At 42.2% G+C, this 21,273-nt stretch overlaps 1 protein-coding gene across 4 annotated transcripts in view; it reads left to right on the forward strand.

Annotated features, from left to right (window-relative positions):
* Positions 1–21,273, forward strand: part of ano3 (anoctamin 3) — a 50,481-nt gene that overhangs the window by 17,845 nt on the left and 11,363 nt on the right. The window contains exons 2-13 of one of the 4 annotated variants that reach the window (XM_034685081.1): positions 958–1,164; positions 6,737–6,905; positions 10,473–10,606; positions 10,709–10,864; positions 10,951–11,051; positions 11,780–11,824; positions 16,058–16,192; positions 16,781–16,887; positions 18,768–18,823; positions 18,920–19,041; positions 20,791–20,925; positions 21,050–21,146. In XM_034685081.1, coding sequence (XP_034540972.1) covers positions 10,850–10,864; positions 10,951–11,051; positions 11,780–11,824; positions 16,058–16,192; positions 16,781–16,887; positions 18,768–18,823; positions 18,920–19,041; positions 20,791–20,925; positions 21,050–21,146 — 813 coding nt within the window. In that variant the 5' untranslated portion in view covers positions 958–1,164; positions 6,737–6,905; positions 10,473–10,606; positions 10,709–10,849. The remainder of the gene's footprint in view (positions 1–957; positions 1,165–6,736; positions 6,906–10,472; positions 10,607–10,708; positions 10,865–10,950; positions 11,052–11,779; positions 11,825–16,057; positions 16,193–16,780; positions 16,888–18,767; positions 18,824–18,919; positions 19,042–20,790; positions 20,926–21,049; positions 21,147–21,273) is intronic. The other 3 variants (XM_034685082.1, XM_034685080.1, XM_034685078.1) reach the window with 3 other exon arrangements.

A 21,273-nucleotide genomic window follows, 5' to 3' on the forward strand; every position in this document is an offset into this window, starting at 1 on the left:
ATTTCACCCAAATCACTTTCCAATGTACTTAAAAAAAAGTTTTAACATGAATTTTCATAAAATATGAGTGAATTGTCCTCATTAAACCATGATCTGTGAGAATTAAAGAACACCAATGCACTAAATATTGATTTCAATGGAGTTAATAATGAGATCAAACAAATGTTTATTGGGATTTTTTTGGGTTCTGACACTTTTGAATCATTAAATATGCCTCGGGTCAAGTTGACCCAGGAAGATTATTGCTGTCCCTAAGAAACGTATAACAGGAGGGTTAATGCAAAGTAGAAACTGAAATAAGTCCTTCTCACTGCAGTACAAATAGCTCAGTTGTTGTTGTGTATTTGTACACTTTGGAAGTACAACCTGGGATAGCCTTCATGACATTATTTTCTATCACTTTATAAAGCTTCTTTCATACCCACAAAGCTTCATTACATAACTGTTTTCAGCTGCTACAGAGTAATTTCCATGACAGGTTAGCTGACCTTGGTGAGAGCAGCGCTCATTCATTAGCTGTTTGCTCATATTTGTGCGGGTGCATAGCTTAGGTGTAAATCTGACAATTCTCTTTGAACTACCTGCCAATACCTTTATGGCAAAGCTTTTTGCTGCTGCCAGTTCATGATTCCCCCAGCCTCCTCCTTATGTAATGCATTTTGTGTTTGTTGACATCAGAAACATTTAATGCAATGTTTGTTTTGGAGAAATTACCCAGAAAAGCTTAATCCAATCAATCTCTTAATGCAAGTGTCTCACACTGAAGTACATGTTTGTTTATCAGAGCAAGCACCCATACACGAAACAAACATTATACAAGTCCCAAAAGGAAAATATAGCGTCATTCTTTAAGCTCCAGAGTTTGTTTTTTTGGTGTTTTCGCTTTTTTTTATTTGAAAGATTGTAAGAGACACTGGTGCAGTGACCTCCAACCTTCCTCTCTCCTCTCGTCCTCAGGCATGCACACCAGCATCAGCGAGATCCTGAAGGAGAAGAGCCTGAAGCCGTCTCGCCGCAGCCTGCCCTGCCTGGCCCAGAGCCAGACTCACCCCATCAACCTCAACCACTTCCTGTCTGTGCCTCTGAGCCCAGAGCCCAAAGCAGAAGTCGAGGGTCTGAGTCAGAGCATCAGCACCTCCTGCAGCCTCCTAGCCCCACAGACAGGTCAGTGTGCTCAGAGGACAGCACTTAGTTAGTCCAGCTCCAGACATTTTCCAAAAACCCATTAGCGGAGAAGATGGTTCCTCTCGTCATGAGAGAGTGGCTGTATCAGTTTACACCACTGATGTATGTTGACTTTACCTTGTTTGTTTCCTCCTTGTTTTTTAAACTTGTTAAAGAATTTTATCAAATTTGGTATTAGGCCATATGCGATTTTGCACATCGGCTACTGTCTGACATATGATATGCCTCTGGGAATGATGGCCAACTTCTTCTGTCATTTCTGTCTAACCAGCAGTTTGTGATAAACAAATTTGTTGCATGTCTTTTCTGTGCCCTGCATTGTTTACAGTCCAATTAGCAACTTGAGATGCGACGGCTTGTTCAGATCAAAACAAAATTTTCCCTTCCATATATATGTCTGTGAAATGATTCATTTCAAGCCTGGATGAGCACCTGTTCATCTGTTTCTGGTGAGTATCAGTTTCACCGTTAATGGTACACTGAGGCATCACTCAGGCTTACTTTATGGCCCTTTTCCACCGGCCTGTCTTAGCCCTACGCTACTCGACTTGACTCGACTCTGTTTGTGTTGTGTTGTGTTTCCAAAGGCGCGGTACCCCGTGTCAGATACCAGTTTTTCGTACCTGCTCTAATCTGGTTCCAAGCGAGCTGAGCTGATACTAAATGGTGACGTCGACGGACTGCCGGCCACTGATTGGTCAGAGAATGTCGTCACCGAAGAGTCATGAGCGCAACGCCCAACACAGGAATCAAACCCTCCATCAATCCATTTTCTTTCGCTTATCCGGGGTCGGGTCGCGGGGGTAGCAGTCCAAGCAAATTGACCCAGACATCCCTCTCCCCGGCGACACTTTCCAGCTCCTCCTGGGGAATCTCGAGGCGTTCCCAGACCAGGCGGGAGATATAATCCCTCCACCGCGTTCTGGGTCTACCCCGGGGCCTTCTCCCAGTTGGACGTGCCCAGAACACCTCTAAAGGAAGGCGTCAGGGAGGCATCCTTATCAGATGCCCAAACCACCTCAGCTGACTCCTTTCGACGCGGAGGAGCAGCAGCTCTACTCCAAGCTCCCTCCGGATGTCCGAGCTCTTGACCCTATCTCTAAGGCGGAGCCCAGACACCCTTCGCAGAAAACTCATTTCAGCTGCTTGTATCCGCGATCTTATCCTTTTGGTCACTACCCACAGCTCATGACCATAGGTGAGGGTTGGAACGTAGACCGACTGGTAAATCGAAAGCTTTACCTCCGGCTCAGCTCCCTCTTCACCTACAACGTCCGCATCACTGCAGATGCTGCACCAATCCGCCTGTGGATCTCACGCTCCATTTTACCCCCACTCGTGAACAAGACCCCGAGATACTTAAACTCCCCCACTTGGAGCAAAGTCTCACTCCCCACCGAGAGAGAGCAATCCACCTTTTTTCCGGCAGAGAACCATGGCCTCAGACTTGGAGGTGCTAACTCCCATCCCGGTCGCTTCACACTCAGCTGCAAACCGCCCCGATGCCCGCTGGAGGTCCCCGCTTGAGGAAGTAAACAGAACCACATCGTCTGCAAAAAGCAGAGATGAGATTCCAAGCTCCCCGAACTGGAGACCCTCCTCCCCCCGGCTGCGCCTTGAGATCCTGTCCATAAAGATTACAAACAGGATCGGTGACAAGGGGCAACCCTGGCGGAGTCCAACGCGCACCGAGAACGCGTCCGACTTTGTGCCAAGTATGCGGACACAACTCTCACTTTGGTCGTACAGGGATCAGATAGCTCGCAGTAGCGGCCCCCGAACCCCATACTCCCGCAGTACCCCCCACAAGAGCCCCCGTGGTACACGATCGTAGGCTTTCTCCAAGTCCACAAAACACATGTAGACTGGATGGGCAAACTCCCATGCCCCCTCCAGGAGCCTCGCAAGGGTAAAGAGCTGGTCCACTGTCCCGCGGCCAGGACGAAAACCACATTGTTCCTCCTGTATCCGAGGTTCGACCTCCGGTCGGAGCCTCCTTTCCAGCACCCTAGAGTACACTTTTCCCGGGAGGCTGAGAAGTGTGATACCCCTATAATTGGAGCTCACTCTCCGGTCCCCCTTTTTGAAAATGGGAACCACCACCCCGGTCTGCCACTCCACAGGCACCGTCCCAGACCTCCACGCGACACTGAAGAGGCGTGTCAGCCAAGACAGCCCAACAATGTCCAGAGCCTTCAGCATCTCAGGGCGAATCTCATCCACCCCCGGCGCCTTGCCACTTGGGAGCTTTTTGACTACCTCAGTGACCTCTGCCAAGGGAAAAGGACGAGTCCTCCACTGGGTCTTCAGACTCTGCCTCCTCCTCGAAGGACGTGTTGGCTGGATTTAGGAGATCCTCAAAGTGCACCTTCCACCGCCCGACGATATCCCCAGTCTGGGTCCGCAGTTCCCTACCCCTGCTGAAAACAGCCTGGGTCCAGTCCTGCTTTCCCTTCCTGAGCCGCCGGACGGTTTGCCAGAACCTCCTTGGGGCCAACCGAAAGTCCTTCTCCATAGCCTCCCCGAACTCCTCCCACACCCGGGTTTTTGCTTCCACGACCACCGATGCTGCAGCCCTCCTAGCCACCCGGTACCCGTCAGCTGCCTCCAGAGACCCCTGGGCCAGCCAGACCCGAAAGGCCTCCTTCTTCAGCCTGACGGCTTCCCTCACCGCCGGTGTCCAACACCGGGTTCGAGGGTTACCGCCATGACAGGCACCGATGGCCTTCAGGCCACAACTCCTAGTAGCCGCTTTCACAATGGAGGCCCTGAACATGGTCCATTCAGATTCCATGTCCCCAACCTCCCCCGGGATGCACAAGAAATCCTTCCGGAGGTGGGAGTTGAAGACCTCCCGGACAGGGGTCTCCGCCAGACGTTCCCAGTTCACCCACACTATTAGTTTGGGTTTACCAGGTCTGTCAGGCAGCCTCCCATCTGATCCAACTCACCACCAGGTGGTGATCAGTTGACAGCTCTGCACCTCTCTTCACCCGAGTGTCCAAAACATGCGGCCGCAGATCCGATGATACGACCACAAAGTCGATCATCGATCTTTGGCCTCGGGTGGTCTGGTACCAGGTACACTTGTGAACCACCCTATGCTCGAACATGGTGTTCGTTATGGACAGTCCATGCCTAGCACAGAAGTCCAACAACAGAACACCACTCGGGTTCAGATCAGGCAGGCCGTTCCTCCCAAACACCCCTCTCCAGGTGTCTCCATCATCGCCCACGTGGGCGTTGAAGTCCCCCAGGAGAACAATGGAATCCCCATCCAGAACCCCATCCAGAGACTCCAAGAAGGCCGGGTGCTCCGAACTAGCTGGTATCGCTCCACCTCCCGCACTAACTCCGGCTCCTTCCCCGCCAGCGAGGTAACGTTCCACGTCCCAACAGCCAGTCTATGCCACCGGGGATCAGCACGCCCAGGCCTCCCACCCCCGGACTGCCACCCGGCCTCCTACGCACCCAACCCCCATGCCTACCCCTGCGAGTGGTGGGCCCACAGGGTGGCGGCTCCATGTTATTTTTTTTGGCTGAGCCCGACCGGGCTTCATGGGCGAGAGCCCGGCCACCAGACGCTCGCCATCCAGCTCCCCCCCCGGGTCTGGCGCCAGGGGGGTGCCCCGATCTCCCTCTTCCGGGCGAGGTAGCTCTCATCCCTAATTGCCGTTTCATGAAGGTTTTTTGAATAGCTCTTATTCTGGCCCCTCCCCCGGGACCAAGTTGCCTTGGGAGACCCTACCAGGGGCGGATGCCCCCGACAACACAGCTCCCAGGTTCGCCGGGACACACAAACCCCTCCACCACGTTAAGGTGGCAATTCTTGGAGGAGGGAATCAAACCCGCCATTTTTAAAAAACGACATCAGTACTGTACAATGTCTGCTCGCAAAGTTTATCCGTGGTCCGTTGACGGGGTCCAGACTTTTTTGGGTCTAGTGGCCGACGAACAGAGCAAGTACACCATTGCCTCCATGTTCTCCATTGTTTGTGATTGTTGTGTTTGTGTTGCATTCAAAATGACGTAAACACAGTTTCATGCTGCTGTGTTATGACAACCCCGCCCACCGTGAGTTGGTACTCCGGCTGATGGAAAAGGTACCCAAACCGAGTCGAGTCGAGTTGAGTAGAGCTGAGTCAAGTCGAGTAGGGCTAGAACTGTGTAGTAGAAAAGGGCCAATAGTGGTATGAACACAAAGGGGGAACCAATTTTCCTGTGACTTACATGCAATCAACAGATCTTAAATTTGGTGAAATAACATAATGATCCAAGGAAAAGCAAGTTTTGTCAGATATGTCCTCGAGATGAGAAAAAAAACACGTTTAAACTGCTTCTTTGTTGGATTGGAGGTTGGATTGATCATTTCTGATGCATTCCAATAAGTCTGCACATCTAAATGCTGGTTGGCTGTCGTCAAAGGGTCGAGCAGATTTGTTCCTTAAGCTGAAATTTTCAATCAAGAACAGGTTGTTAGCTGCACTTGCATGCAGACATCTTTTCATAAAGATCAAAAAAATCGGCAGGTTTTTGCTGATGGAAGCCAGAATGTCATTACAGCGGATTATTCTCCTCCTGCATTTGCTCTCTAGATGAACTGTTTCTCTTCCTGCATACACCAAAGCTTACTGATGGGTGACTGGTATACTACTTGGACTACAAACACACCACAAACAGGACCAGAACACTTACCATACTAAAATCTACCCCCCTTCTGCTTTAATGAAGAATCAGTAGAGATTAGGTTTCCCTCTACAGTATATGGAAGAATGTAAGACAGCTAAATACTGTTCACATCTGTGAATTACCTAATGGATGTATTCTAAATGCAGGAAAGATGACTTGCCCTGATTGTTTTAAGGTTTTCTTCAAAAATTCAAAAACATTGTTGTTGCTTTTCCAACAATATAATATTTGCCAATTAATCTCATGCATGCACATGCTAAATGCCATCAAACACAACAATGAGTGTTATTTAATCAAGCCATTCTCACAATTACTCTCTTATACTTGGCACTGACTCCACTGAATGTTGGGCTCTGCAGGAACAGAGTTTGTCACTGTGCAGGTTTTAATTTTGTTGGTGACATTTAAAGCATGCACACGATATTGATTGCACAGATTGTGTTCCTGCTGCAGGGAATTAAGAAAACCCAGTCACACGTGTCCAGTGCTGTTTCAGAGGCACTGAGTATTGGTGTAGGAAAATGTTGTCGTGAAGAAAACAATGCATCTCTGTTTGGTCTGTAAAATTATCCAGTCATTTAGAAATCTTCAAGAATATTCAGAGGATGTCGTCAGCCGCGGGATTGAATTCTGCATCAGCCCAGGCAGCGCTACAACAAGTTGGCATTTCCTTGATCTTGAAACGCCCTTTGTATCTCTTCAGTGTCTGTCTGAGTGCTGAATGTAAAATTGAAATGTGAGTTTCATGCAGATGAAGCAGCGTGAGGTGAGGTGCTGCTATTTCGGTGAAAACTATCTCTTTGACGTTGTGCTAAAAATAGACGTCTGAGGGAGAGGTGTTATTTTGTCTCGGCATGAGGAGAATACAGAGAGGAAAAGAGAGCCGAGACAGATCAACCTGGATGGCGAGACAAGGACATGCTCCGTGCCCAGCTTCCTCCCTGTCAGATGTGTTTGATAGGTCAAAGCTGGGTCCTCCACTGCTGGAGGGGGAACCTTTTGTCTACAGCTTGTACATACAAAAAGAAAAGGTAAAATAATGCAGCACCTTAAAATAAAAACACTTGAATGGTTCTGTATAGTCGTGTTCTGTCTGTATGAAAGCTCAGCATGCTCCAGCATTGTAAATACAGACTGCTTTCTCTATTCTTAACAGTACACCATGCTGCCCAGAGTTTAGAGTCATTTTTCAGCCCCACTGACTCTTTTATCACCAAATCTTAATGGACTGTGTAGGCTTTCAGTGTGAGGGTAATTCACATTGATGTCTGTGAGGACAACTTTACGTCACAATCAATATCGCACAACTTTGTAGAGTACGAGTGACTGGATAGAAGTCGTGTATTCTCTGGGAATCTGTATTAAACTGTGGATTTGGATGCATTTGTGGTTGGTGATAGATCAAATCTCCAATGCTGTGAAACCAATAGCATGCAATCACTACTTTTCACTCTTACTCTTATACATACAGTGACTCCAAAGATAGGCTATGATCCTAAAATATTAAGAAGAAAAGACAGGTTTCTCTAAAATCCTAGTCTGAGTCAGGGGTGATGCTGATTGAATTAAAACTAAAGAAAGAAAGAAAGAAAGAAAAAACAACCGGTCACAGAACGTGATTTGCAATAAACCTACATTCATTCATTAATCTCCTAGAAGACATTATTGATTCAGAGATTCTAATTTAGTTTCAGCTAATTAATGAATTTGTTAAGCTTCAGTGCCAGGGAGTTTTAAATGAAGTGATGAGAATAAACACAGATAAACTGGTGGAGCTTCTTATGTACTCTCAGAAGTATTGTTTAAATATTATATCATGTATAATTCCAGTTTTTCATCATTTCTGAGAGCAGCAGTCTGATAAAGTTCTGACAGCCACACCAACCTGATCTGTGTGTTAAGTAGACACATGCGACAGGAGAAGTTAACCAAAGCTGGTAGCCTCATATTGGAAGGGCTGATTCCAACTAACTTTCGATTAAACTTGAAACCAACAAAGAGGTGGAGTTGAGGCCAAAGCCTTGCTGTCTGTCAAACAGTAAGGAGCCGCCTGTCAATCAAACCAGGCACCCCATTAATCAAACCTAAGTATGCTCTTAGACTTCTATAAACAAAACAGAATGAATAAAAGTTCATCCCTGTCCAGTCGGCAAGAATAAAGAAATGAGGAAAAGTTACTAAACCATTTCTGTACCAGACTGTAAACATGTTAAATTCTGCTGTACAAATGGCCATTTTAGCAGAGGCTGTGATAAGGCCTACTTCTAGTGCCTCAAGTGGATACCAGAGGAACTGCAGTTTTTTCTGTACTGCCACATTGACTTCATATTTTAACACCTGAGACTGCTGCTTGATAGCGGTCATAGACTGTATAGGAACATGGACAAACTGTGGTCTCAGTGACGTCACCCATTGGTTTCTGAGAGGGGTGGAGTGATTCAGTCTTTCAGTCTTTCAGCTACCCCATCCTGCCTTACAGTCAACTCAACCACCCCCTTATCATCAAATATGTGTATTACTTTTAGTCTTAATATCCTCAAAACAGATTAGTTTGAACTATGCTGTGAACATGTTTTATTGAGCTGTAAAATTGGGTGTTTAAAAATGAGTGTAACCAGAGAGTCAAGGGCTGTTTTTGAAACGGCCTGCTACTTACTACCTACTAATGTAGTAGACAGTAGGTACTGCCTACTACATACTGCGTTTGAATTTAGTATGTAGTATGACTGTTCTGTTCGATCTGTGTTGCAGTATGCTGGGTTAGACGTCACTGAATTTCCAATTTCGGAAAGCGGAAGTAAATAATGGCCAAGCTGATAGAGAAACTGCTTCTTTAGCATTGACTTATGATTTAAAAAGTTAAGAAGTGGTTTATATAGAATTTAATAATTTTCACAGCACCTAAAAACTGAGTTCCACTCGTCAAAAAAAGATGAAAAAAGAAAAAGCGGAACGACTGTGCATTGTGGGAAACAGTATGCGAGGCAGACTGGTCCGATGCATCCAGGTAGTTTTAGCATACTGCAGATTTTGCTCTTGTTCATATACTACATACTACATACTGATTTTTGGCAAAATCAGTACGTACTGCTAGTATACAGAAGTAGCCGATTTCGAAAACAGCCCATGTTGATTGATTGATTAGGTTTATTTTGGTCTGCGTCAGCAACCAACAAGTCCCTCCACAACATAGGAGCCATGTGAAAATTACAAATAAAAGCAAAAAACAAAACAATCACTGAGGGAGTCATCAAAAAAATATAAATAGAGTCCAGCATATACATACACACAAATATCTATCTGTATATGCATACATACACATACACATGCATACATACATCATGCATACATATAAACATATAAACATATAAACATGCATACACATCCACATATATTTTGGCCAATTCCATGCTGACCAAAAAAGGTGTGGCTGAAGCCAAGGCTTATCCTGCTACCCTTTAATATAACTTACACCTTATAGGCAACATTGTGCAGTAATTATGTTGTTTTATAACCAAGCACTCTTCAAACGTTTCACTCAGAAACAAACTTACAAACAAAAAAAAACAAATCCCAAAACATTTCAATCTCAACAAGCAGCAGTTCAGAAATCTTAGTGAAACCTAATTTAAATTAAAGTTTATATTACATCCATATACTTATTTATCCATGTCTTTCGGAGCCAGTCTCAAGTTGACACCCATAAAACTTAGTACATTTTTGCACTTCCCCATTGACACTTGAGGATGAATCTTGATAGCAACAGACAAAATAATCACATACAAATATGGTTAGGGGGAGGATGAATTAGGGGGATAAATTTGATGAAACAAGGGACACCCACCTCTCACAAGGGGACGTAGTACAAAGAGAAACAGAAGGGGGTACTTACAGACAGATATAAGCTATCACCAGGTGTAATTATAACAGCCAGACATTGTGATATAAAAGTACATTTATGAACCTGTTGCATCAGTCATGAATGTGTGGATGTATTAAGAGCCTCAGACTGTGTTTCCAACAAACCACACAAAATGTTGTGCTTTATCCTGAAAGATGGATTGTGTCACCCAGTAAATCTACTCTTCTCCCATCATGAAAGCAATACGCGTCCGGCATCATTGACAAATGTTGTGTTGCGAAAGAGTTATTGTTCATCCATCATGCTGCCTCATTCTTGTTAGTGTCATATGAAGGTAATCTGATAAGACTTCAAAGTGCTGCTGAGCATTGGGAGCAGTCAGAAAATAACTTCTCTGTGGATGTTGTGCCCCTCCTCACAGTGTGGGTTAAAAAAACCTTTATTTTGTTTGTGCATCATCAGTGGGATGCGTTAAGATACAGGAAGGAAGGAAACACGATTGGCTTTTGTTCAACATCGGTGCATGGATTTGTTTAATTACATCAAGGTGTTTCTCTCACACTGTCGCCCACATTTTTGAATAACTTTGGCTCAGATCTGATTTCAGTGTTGGCATTGGGATGAAGGAAGATATTGACTTTAGCAGAAACAAAAGACTTATCCCAGGTAGGAGACTGTGTTTGGTGCATTACCTGCTCAATAACTGTCTCATTGATCATGCTGTGCTTGTGTGCAGTAGAGGACGGCAAGGATCACTATGTGGAGGAGTCAGAGGTGACAACGTGTGAGACCAGGGCAGACGAGTCATTTCTGCTACACAAGCCAACTGTGACCCGGGCTAAATTAGAGGCCCGTACAGATTCAATTCAGGTACACCTCTCCCAGTAACCTGCAATTACTTCTTGGATGTTTTAAATGTTACACTGTGGGGGGAAATGAATCTGAGTTGCCAAGAGGTTGTTGTGTCTACAGGGAAAGAATCGAGGGGACTCCGCTGGCCTGTTGTTCCGAGATGGGAAGAAGCGAGTGGACTACATCCTGGTTTACAAGAAGTCCAGTCCGCAGGTGGAGAAGAGATGCACCTTTGAGAAGAATCTGCGAGCTGAAGGTCTCATGCTGGAGAAGGAGGTAAAACCATTGGTTTGATTTTATCACACTTAGCTTGTTTCATCAAATTAGATCCAAAATAACTGAGTTTCTTTCTCATTTTCCAGCCCTCCTTGACAAATAATGACATCATGTTTGTGAAGATCAACGCTCCCTGGGACACACTCTGCAAGTATGCAGAGCAGATGAACATCCGAATGCCTTTCAGGTAACGGCACCCAGAGAAAGAGAGTCCTGACCAAATACAGGCTAAGTGACCACCAGCTAGCTGTAGAGACAGGGAGACACAGACAGACATGGCTGCCCAGAGAGGAGCGTCAATGTTCTCACTGCTCTACAGGGGACATAGAGACAGAGATGCACTTCCTCCTCCACTGCAGCAAGTTATCTTTACTAAGAGATTCCCACTACAGGGAAATTACTAAAATGGTACCAAACTTCCCAACATTAACCCCAGAAGAGAAACTGTTAGTTCTCCTGGGGGAAGGGTCAGCAGCTCCTCTGGCTGCTAAATATGTGTCTGCCTGTCACAGCCTGAGGGACGCACCATCCCATGGTGTTTGATTTTGGGTGGGGGTTTTGTGAGCGTGCCGCATCGGGTGAGGACATTGAGATATGCTGTATAGGTGACACCATCGTTTATTAATGCGTATAGAATATGTAATATATGTAATATATGGTTGATATGTATGTGATGAATATAAAATGTAATGAATATGGTGTGTGATTAATGTATATGGTGAGTGTAGTGTGTTATTTGAATATATATAATGTATTGTATGAATTTATGTGCTTTGGCAATAACATCTCTTTGTTCATGCCAATAAAGCAAATTTTGAATTGAGTTGAATTGAGTGAGCCTTTAGCTGTGGTGAATGAATGAATGAATGTAGTTCAGTTGCTTCTTTCTCTTACTTGTCTTTTTTCTTCTTTCAGGAAGAAATGTTACTTCACAGACTGGAAGAGCAAAACCCTGGGCAGGTAAGTAGATTTAGAGTATAAAATATTTACCTCTGTTTCTCTCTCTGGAGTGAGAAGCTGGATGCTTTAGTGTCTCTAATAAAATTCATGAGGAACACAGCTGCAAGGCTTTAGCTTTAATGTGAGTTGTGGATGGTGTTGGAGGCTGGATCTGTCTCCTCAGTTTAAAAGGCAAACAGATGAAGTTCAAGTCAGATTAGCCTTGTCCTTTTTACCCTGATCATTCTGTAAATAGTCATACGACCTGGGGAAATAATGTCAGACTTCGCACCAGACATTGAGCTAATACTTATAAAGTATGCCATTAGTTGTTGAAATAGGGCAATCTTTGGGCCTATGCAATGTTGATATATACAAGACTAGAAGAAGAAGGTGCTTTGAAATCATTGAGTAGGTGCAGATGATCTTCCCCCTCATTAAAAGCACAGGCACTGTTATATTTGTTTAAATGACGGTGTTCATTAAACTTTCCAACCACAGCCTCCCACTCGGCAGGCACATTCTCAAAAGTACAATACAATAAATCTCCCACGCCGACAGTGCTATTCTATAAATTACTTGTTATCCTTCAGTCATATGGAGCTGCAGACAGCGCTTGAACATCTCATCAAAGTGGAGGAGAGATGCTCCGCTCTGCTTTGATGAGATGTTCAGGGATGATACAGGAATCCAAACTTCCCTCCAGCTGTTTCACTGAAATACAGTTGGATTCAACAAATCGCTGAAAGACATATGAAAAGGGTTTTTAATTTTAATTTAAGTTCTTTGGCTGAGAAAATTAATTTTAGCTCTAAAAAAGTAGACAAACCCCTTTTTGCTTTAGAAGCCCATAAAAAGGCAATTTTTCATTCAAGATCTTAAGTGTGATTCATGTCCTTCACAAACATAACATTTTCTGGCAGAGCAGTTTTTGATATTCTACATCAGAAGTGTATTTTCCATTTTTTTTCCTTATCACTGTTAACAGAACTAGTCATTTTATAAACATCTCAATCCAATATGATTACTATCTGTGGGTTATGTACAGTATGTCCCTTGTCAACTATGGGGCGCCGTTTGTAAAGTTGTGCACACTGAAAATAACAACAATTCTCCACATTTAGCTCCAAAATGTCATAACAATGTAGAGGGAATTTTTAAAAGTAACTTTTTTTTTCACAATCAGAAGAATATTTGTGATCTTCTTCACATTTAATTTTGTTGTGAAAAATATATTAAGTTAAAATTTTGTTAAATCCAAATGCTAAATCTACATCTGAATGTTAAATATAAATCTAAAATTTAAACGATGAATTTAAATGTTCAACGATAAATCTAAATATTAAATATAAATATAAATGTTAAATATAAATATAATTGTTAAATCTAACTTAATGTTAAATGTAAATCTAAATGTTAAATCTAAATCTGAATTTTAAATGTTAAATCTAAAGGTTAAATGTTGCTCTGAGATCCTAAATATTTAGCTGATATGCAATTTCCCACTGTCGATTTAACAGTGATTTTAACTTCATATATATTTTTTACAACAAAATTAAACATGAAGATCACAAATATTTCTCTAAATGTGATTAAAAAAAGTGACTTTTAAAAATTCACTCTACATTTTTATGTCATTTTGGAGCTAAATGTGGAGAAATGTTGCTGTTATTTTCAGTGTGCACAACTTTACAAACGGGGCCCCATAGTCGACTGTCATTAAAAATCTGATCAAAGCTAGCCTTCTTACCTGCTCACTCAAAGTGTTAAACATTAGCCTGGAAGTGAGCTTAAGGTCGTCAGCTAACCATGACTTTGGGACACAGCAGAAATCTGTGTTGGTTGCTTCAGCAGGTTTTCTGAAAATGTTGTTCTCAAATGAAAATCTATCAATTTACCTGCTAGATTAATCCAAAGAGTGTGGATGAAGTAGCTGATGTCGCCAATTAAAGACAGTTTTGCTGCCAGCTTGCCAGCATATCGCCTGTGTCAGCAAGTAAGCTAAAAATGCCCCATTGCTGATCATTTTAGCCAAACAGACTGCACTACGACAAACTTTATGTTCTGTAGTAGACTGGGTTGTGTTTGGTGCTTGTTGAGATTAGTCAGTGTTGTGCATTGTTTGGGGCTGTGAAGAAAGATAAAAAAGACAAAGGCACCTGGGTGTTACATCACCACACAAACTTTGTCTTTTCATAGCAAACCAAATACAGTTACCTATAGGATTATTCATGAGTTAGGTTGTGTTTTAGTCCAACACATTAATACTATAAATCAATTATACATGTTCACTGCTTCTGTTTGATACCCAGTTTTGAGTTTTGATGAGGCATCAATAAGTGAATCCTGACATTTCTGGTCGTAATGGAGGTAATGTTTTCCGCTAAGGTGCAAACATGGTGGGACTAATTTCCCCTGGCTCTGTTCAGAGCTTATAAACAAGCAAAGGTGTGACCTGACTGACTCCTGTGATAAATGTGCCTGTGTCAGGGTTTTATGATGTTTCACTCTGCTGATTAATATACCGTAGTAAAAACTACATTTCATGTTAAATCATGCATAGGAAAACAAGTTGTAAATAGACCCTCTAAAAGTTGACAGTGTTGACAATATGGACAATATTGAATTTGTATGTTTTATCCTGACATACCAGAAAAAATTCATGTCCATGCTTTCAGGACACAAACACCTTCACACACAGCAGACTAAAAACCACAGAGATAACAGCCACTCGCCCACCTGTCCAACTGAGAACAAGCACTTTTAAATCTTGTGTAAGAGGAATCTTAGTCACTGTGAACAATAGGGACCATTATTTTAGCCTCAGAGCTTCAGCAGTCTTTCACTAAGCTGCTGCTCTAGAAAGAAAATTTTGCCTGAGTAGTGTATGAGCTTTATGTGTTTGCTAATGGTTTGTCACAAACTCACATCCCTGTAAAGCTGGACAAATAGGCTGTGTGCAGGTGGTGGCAGCTTGCTGCTTTGATATCATTACTTTCTGTTACGCTACCTGTCTTTCTCATAACATCATTTGTAAAATGTTGTCTGGCAGCAGCATCTTTCCCCCAGAAATCCCATTTATATTCATTCAATCCACATTAGAGCACAGCCTAATATGTTAGAGACCTCTCAGAGAGGCAGTGGGCAAACATTACCCTGCTAGATTATTTGTTAACCCTAGGGCTGTCAAATGTAATTCTGTTGACTGGTCGACCATTACTACAAAATATCTCCACAATTATTAGCTGGATAACTGAGGATCATCTTTATAAACCAATGTATGTCTCCCCAGGGATTAATCCAAACACACTGTTGGTCTCCTATCTGAAATATCTCGAAATGTTATCATGGTGTTATTAAACTATCAAATGTGATTTATGTGAAGCCCTGACATTTCCTCTAACACCATAATGAGACAGACTTTTTTTAGCAAAATGCCTCAACCACTTTATGAATGACTGGCCTGAAATTTGATAAACATATTCATGTCCTACACAGGATGTTTCATACCTGTTTTGGTGATTTCTTTAATTTTATAGTGGTAGTAATAATAATAATAATAATAATAATAATAATAATAATAATAATAATAATAATAATAATAATAGAAAATAAATTATACAACAATGCAAAAAAGCAAAGGAAAACAACAAAACAAAACAAAACAAAACAAACAAAATAAATCAATTATAGATTAAAAGCCTTTGTAAATAGGTGGGTTTTGAGTCCGGATTTGAATTTGGTGAGTGAGGGAGAGAGTCTGAGGTGTTGGGGGAGAGAGTTCCAGAGGGTGGGGGCAGTGACAGAGAAGACCCCCCTGTCCCCCCAGGTTCGGTACTATAGTCATCATACAGAGCTGCTAGCATGACTGTCGACTTTTAGTCTTTCTCAAGTTAATTCCACATTAACAGATAATAAAATCTTGAAAATCAATGCGTGCTTTTAGACATCACTCAGTTCTTAAATCATGCCTTAAATATTAAAAAAGAGAATTATCTTTTGGCTTGGATTTAGCACACTGTTATCCTGGATCACTGACCTCCAGTCTCACATGAGGCATAAGCAGCATGGAAATGAAAAAGTATGCAGGGCCCTGTCTGCACTAACATGTGTGTTTTTGTGTCTGTGTGGGATAGTGCAAGCTTTTCAGGGTTATTTCAGGGGAAAAAAGGTTAAGGGCCGATGTCCAATATGAAAGAAAACAATCTTCATGATAATTTGTGCCGTTAATCCCGTTTCTCTGCGTCCTTGCAGCAGGTTTCATCTGAGATGTCGACAGATAAAAAGCTGGCTTCCCAGAAATCCCATGAAGCTGGACAAAGAGGCCTTGCCTGACCTGGAGGAGACCGACTGCTACACGGCTCCCTTTAGCAGGGCACGCATGCACCAGTAAGCAGGACATATTATGCATGCCATCACAGAAACAAACACTCACATGAACAGAATGTCATGTAACAGTGATGTTTGTCATCTAGTGTTAGCTGATGTTTATCTATCACATCTATTTTTGTCCTGAGCTCTGGATGTAGAATTACGAACCAGCCATTGAAATCTTCATCAAAGCTTAAAATACATGTCATATATTTTTCATAACTTTAAGCCAGAATTCAGAAAGATAAAGACGAGCTGATCATAAATAAGAGATTGAAATGCAGCAGCAGAAGCTCGTAAAATGATTAGATGCTCCCCCATTCCTTCCTGTTTTTTTCTAATTTTCAAAGCATCTCTTTGATGAAAGGCATCATCTAGTAATCTCATTTGTCAGTGAATTATTTCCATTTCTACTTAACTTGTCGGCCTTGACATTTTTGGGGGGAAATAATGATGCCGGGATGAACACAAACTTTTAACAGCAGGAGTTTTAATGTATTTCCCATCAGTACCGGCGACATTGTCTCTGAAGGCTGTGACTGGATGATATCGACATCCTGCTGCATGATGAATATCTGATCGAATGTGCTGTCATTTTCCTCCCAGCTTCACTATCAACAATAGGGAGACATTCTTTTCCAATTCGACCAGAAGCAGAATAGTTCATCACGTCCTGCAGCGCACCAAGTATGAAGATGGAAAATCAAAGATGGGTGAGGCATAGCCGTCGCTTCTTTGTCTTGTGGCTTCTCACAAACAATATTTGTAGACATGTCACATTAGTGGAAATGGATCCCACGATGTACATTAATCCAGGATCTATAATTGTTTTCTTTATTGAAAAGGGGGCTTATCATTGATCTGTTTTTAAGTTAAGTAGCCTTACTTAACAGAAACTTTAGAACCAGAAACAGCCCTGAATAATACATTTTAATTACAGACAAAGGAATAAAGACCAAGAGTAAGCACAATAAAACACAATAACCCTGCCTTTTTCTCTTTCTTTGTGTTCATTACCTCACTGCTTAATCCATTAGGGGCACTAGTCACAGCCAATAGATTTAGCTGTTAATTTGACTTAAGAGAGCAATAGTGAACTGGTGGGAGACATCATGCCTGTGTTTGTTGTTTTCGCTGTAGGATGATTAAATTGTGGACTTCTCCTGAGCATATCATCCAACTTATGGCTGATCCGTCTTCGCCTTCTGGCTGTTGTTTTTGTCTTTCTTCCTTTTTATATTTTTTAGCAACTGCAGTTACCAAACTTTGCATTCACTCCCACTCCGCTCTCTTTGTCTGGCTGCTGGCGACATGTTTTGCTGATTTAAGTTTGGCCTTGAGGGCCTGGAATGGATTTCACATTAATATTTGAATACTGTTGACCACTCTACTCTCCAACAAATAAGATCAGCTCCACATCAAGAGTGGAAAATCCTTTACAAATCCACTCCTCCCTGCTCCTGTGCTCACTGTCTACTGTTTCAGTCCGAGGATGACAATGCAAATCAATGTGACATTGTCCTTTAAAATATTAAATTCAAATTCATCACAAAAACAACCTTTTTTTTTTTTTGGATTGATAGCAGATTTTAATCAAGTTATTACGATCAGCAAAAAACTAAAAGGTATTTTTAGGTGCTCAAATCCTAACCTGAGTGTTTAAAACCTCTAATGTGCTTCCTTAATGGACATTACCAATAATGCAGTAAATGACATGAGTATGGGAGAATGGGTTTAAATGAATAATGAATAGCCAGATGGACCCCTCTCATCATTAGTATTGGTACTTTCACACAGGTATACAATGTTACAATATCATTTAGCAGACGCTTTTATCCAAAGCAACGTACATACGAGAACAAGAACAACACAAGCAAAGATCTAGTCAAGAGGAAACAAGATCAGTAAGAGTAACAAAGTGCTTCAAGTCCATTTGGATTCAGGTACTGCCAAGCAGTGTAAAGGCAATGCACAAAGAAAATAAGGATTTTTTCTTCATAGTAAAATAAGGAACATCTACAATGAAGCAACCAAACAATTTAAGACCTTCCATTATCATCATCAACAATTAACTTGTCATCACCACAATAATTACAAAAGTACCAAGTGCTGGGTCACTCCAGAGCTGAACACAGATCCCCAGAGTAGAGCAGGACAGTGCGGGTCAATTGTAGCTGGAAGATACAATCTGCCGCTGGGGACAACAGTGGAGAATAGTCTAGCTTAGTGCATAGTGCTTCCTAAAGAGCTGGGTCTTTAGCTGTCTTTTGAAAGAAGAGAGGGACTCTGCAGATCGAACGGAGTTGGACAATTCATTCCACCATTTAGGGACAACAGAAGAGAAGAGTCGAGCTAGTGATTTTGAGGCCTTGTGTGCTGGAAGCACTAGGTGCCTTTCTGAGGCTGAGCGTAGCGGGCCAGAAGGGGTGTAGACCTGGATGAGGGGTTCCAGGTAAACTGAGCAGTTTTGGTTACTGCTTTGTAAGTGATGATTAGAGTTTTGTATCTGATGCGAGCTGCAACTGGAAGCCAGTGTAGCGATATTTCACATATACAAGCTTTATTTCACATGACATGGTTTTTGTTACTGCAGGTATCAACAGGCTGTTGGGAAACAACACGTATGAGGCTGCTTTTCCTCCTCATGAGGTGAGAAGGTTTTTAAAAAACACATGTAGAGACTCAAATGTTCAAACTGAGATATTCTTCCTGTAATGTAGATTTCCCTGCTCTCTGTCTCATCAGGGTGGTTACAAGAGCAGACATCCAATTAAGACGCACGGTGCCCAGAACCACAGACATCTTCTGTATGAACGCTGGGCCCGCTGGGGAATGTGGTACAAATACCAACCTCTGGACCTCATCAGGTAATCGGCTTTGAAGCACAGTGGCACTGCAATCATGACCTGTTTGTGGAGATCTACATGAGCGTAGAGCATGGAGAGGCATGACTGTTCACCTCCTGCTTAAAGTGCAAGATAATTGATACACTCAGGATTCTGATCACAGTGCACTCTGAACTGATGGAGGGAATTTCAACAGCTGTGGGTGAAACCACTTCAACTATTTGTTTTTTTTGCTTATCACCTTTATAGGAAGAGTAGGCTGAATGACAAGGGTTACTTTGACATCTCTGAGAATACACTTATTCACTTTCTCACCAAAAGTTAGATTGAAAAATCGATACTGCTGTCAAGAGCTGGATCCAGAAGGCAGTGAGCCAAACTTTGCATAGACACACATTGGTAAAGCCAACACAGTGCTCCCTCTGCAACCAAAAAGGTTCACCTATATCTAAATGTGTAATCTACAGTTTAGACAAAAGCTTTTAATTATTCAGCTTCACTTATGCTGGTAGGCAGATATTTCTCAATAACTTAAGCTTTGTCTGGGCTAGCTGTCTTCACCAGCTTCTACTTTTTATCCTCAGCTGGGCCAAGCGCCATCAGAGAACTGCAAATACCAAGGTAGCAATACTCATAAAATCTCCAGTTGTGTTGTCAGAATGTCACAAGCTAATTAGCAGATCAGCTCAATAATCATGTACAATTCAAATAGCTATTATTGATACTCATAGCCCAGCAATAGTGTATTGAATGACATTACATTATGAAGGTTCCTCATTTAATTGATGAACCTACAGAAACAGAACATCCGCTTATCCTCCTGTTATGTTCGTTTCTCTGGAACAGCAATAATGTTCCTGGATCACTTTGACCCGGGGGCATATTCAATTATGCAAAAGTTACAGAATCCCCAAAAAATCCCAATACACATTTTTTTTAAATCAAATGTTTAACTCCATTACTTGCCCTTTAAATAAATATTTAGTCCCTTGGTGTTCTTTAATTCTCACAGATCATGGTTCAATGAGGATAACTCACTCATTTTTTATTAAAATTCATGTTAAAGATTTTTTTTAATGAACCTTATAGTCAGTTTAGCTGATTTTTTTTTAACTGTCTAGCTCTGTTACGTTCGGGAAAATTCTGTAAACCCACCATACATCCCCTGTTGGACATCAGACAGACACTGGCAACTAGCTTGTAAACACTCCAACATTTAGATTCTAACTAGCCAAATATAACCCTCAGGAGTTCAGAGACCAAAAGATGAAGCAAGGGGAGATTGTCAGCTGGACTTAAATTCACCACGTGACCACAAGTCCAAATGAGTGCAAACATTTTCTTAAAATCATATGGATGAAGAATTAAGCACCTCTTTGTGTGACACATCAACTTCAAAAGTAAAGACTGCTTTCCTTCATTGAGAAAAAAAAACTTCCTTACTGTTTTTGGAGCATTGCATGTGGACTTGGGAGCTGACTGATACGTCTGAGTGCCGCTGAGCTGCTTTACATAATCAGTGATGAAATTATTTCCTCAAAGAATCCTCAACAGTTGTGGTTACAGAAGCAGTCAGTTATTGATTCATTTCACACCACAAAGTTATACTCTGTGACCTTTTCGGGCCACAGCTTACCCATCTATTATTCTACCACAGCCACTTCTCTGCAGCTACACCCACGACTATACAGCAAATTAACAGGACTGTTCAATTACCTGTAAACACAGTTTATCAATGACTGCTGACCACTCCGTCTCTCTCTCTCTCAGGAGGTACTTTGGTGAGAAGATTGGTCTTTACTTTGCGTGGTTGGGCTGGTACACTGGTATGTTGATCCCTGCGGCCCTGGTTGGCGTTTTTGTCTTCCTCTACGGTCTCTTCACCATGGAGTCCAGCCAAGTCAGGTTGGTTCACACAGCCTGCATTTCACTATTTACTATCTTGTATCAATAGGACAGTAAAAATAAAATGTATAGAATATCTTGTCTTTATTTTTTACTTTTTTTTTCTTTATATTTGTCTCATCAGTAAAGAGATTTGTGAAGCCAACACTACCATCATGTGTCCTATGTGTGAGGACACCTGTGAACCATGGAGGCTGAGCGACAGTTGTGTCTATGCGAAGGTCAGTTAAGTTCTGATATTAATTTCATTGAACTGGAGAGCTATCAAGAGCAGGCTTTGTCTATGAAACCTGTATCCTTAGGTTTTTATCAAATACACAGATATAACAGTCAATATCTAAAAAAATT

The sequence above is a fragment of the Notolabrus celidotus genome, chromosome 6 (genome assembly GCF_009762535.1).
Source record: "Notolabrus celidotus isolate fNotCel1 chromosome 6, fNotCel1.pri, whole genome shotgun sequence".
NCBI lineage: Eukaryota > Metazoa > Chordata > Actinopteri > Labriformes > Labridae > Notolabrus > Notolabrus celidotus.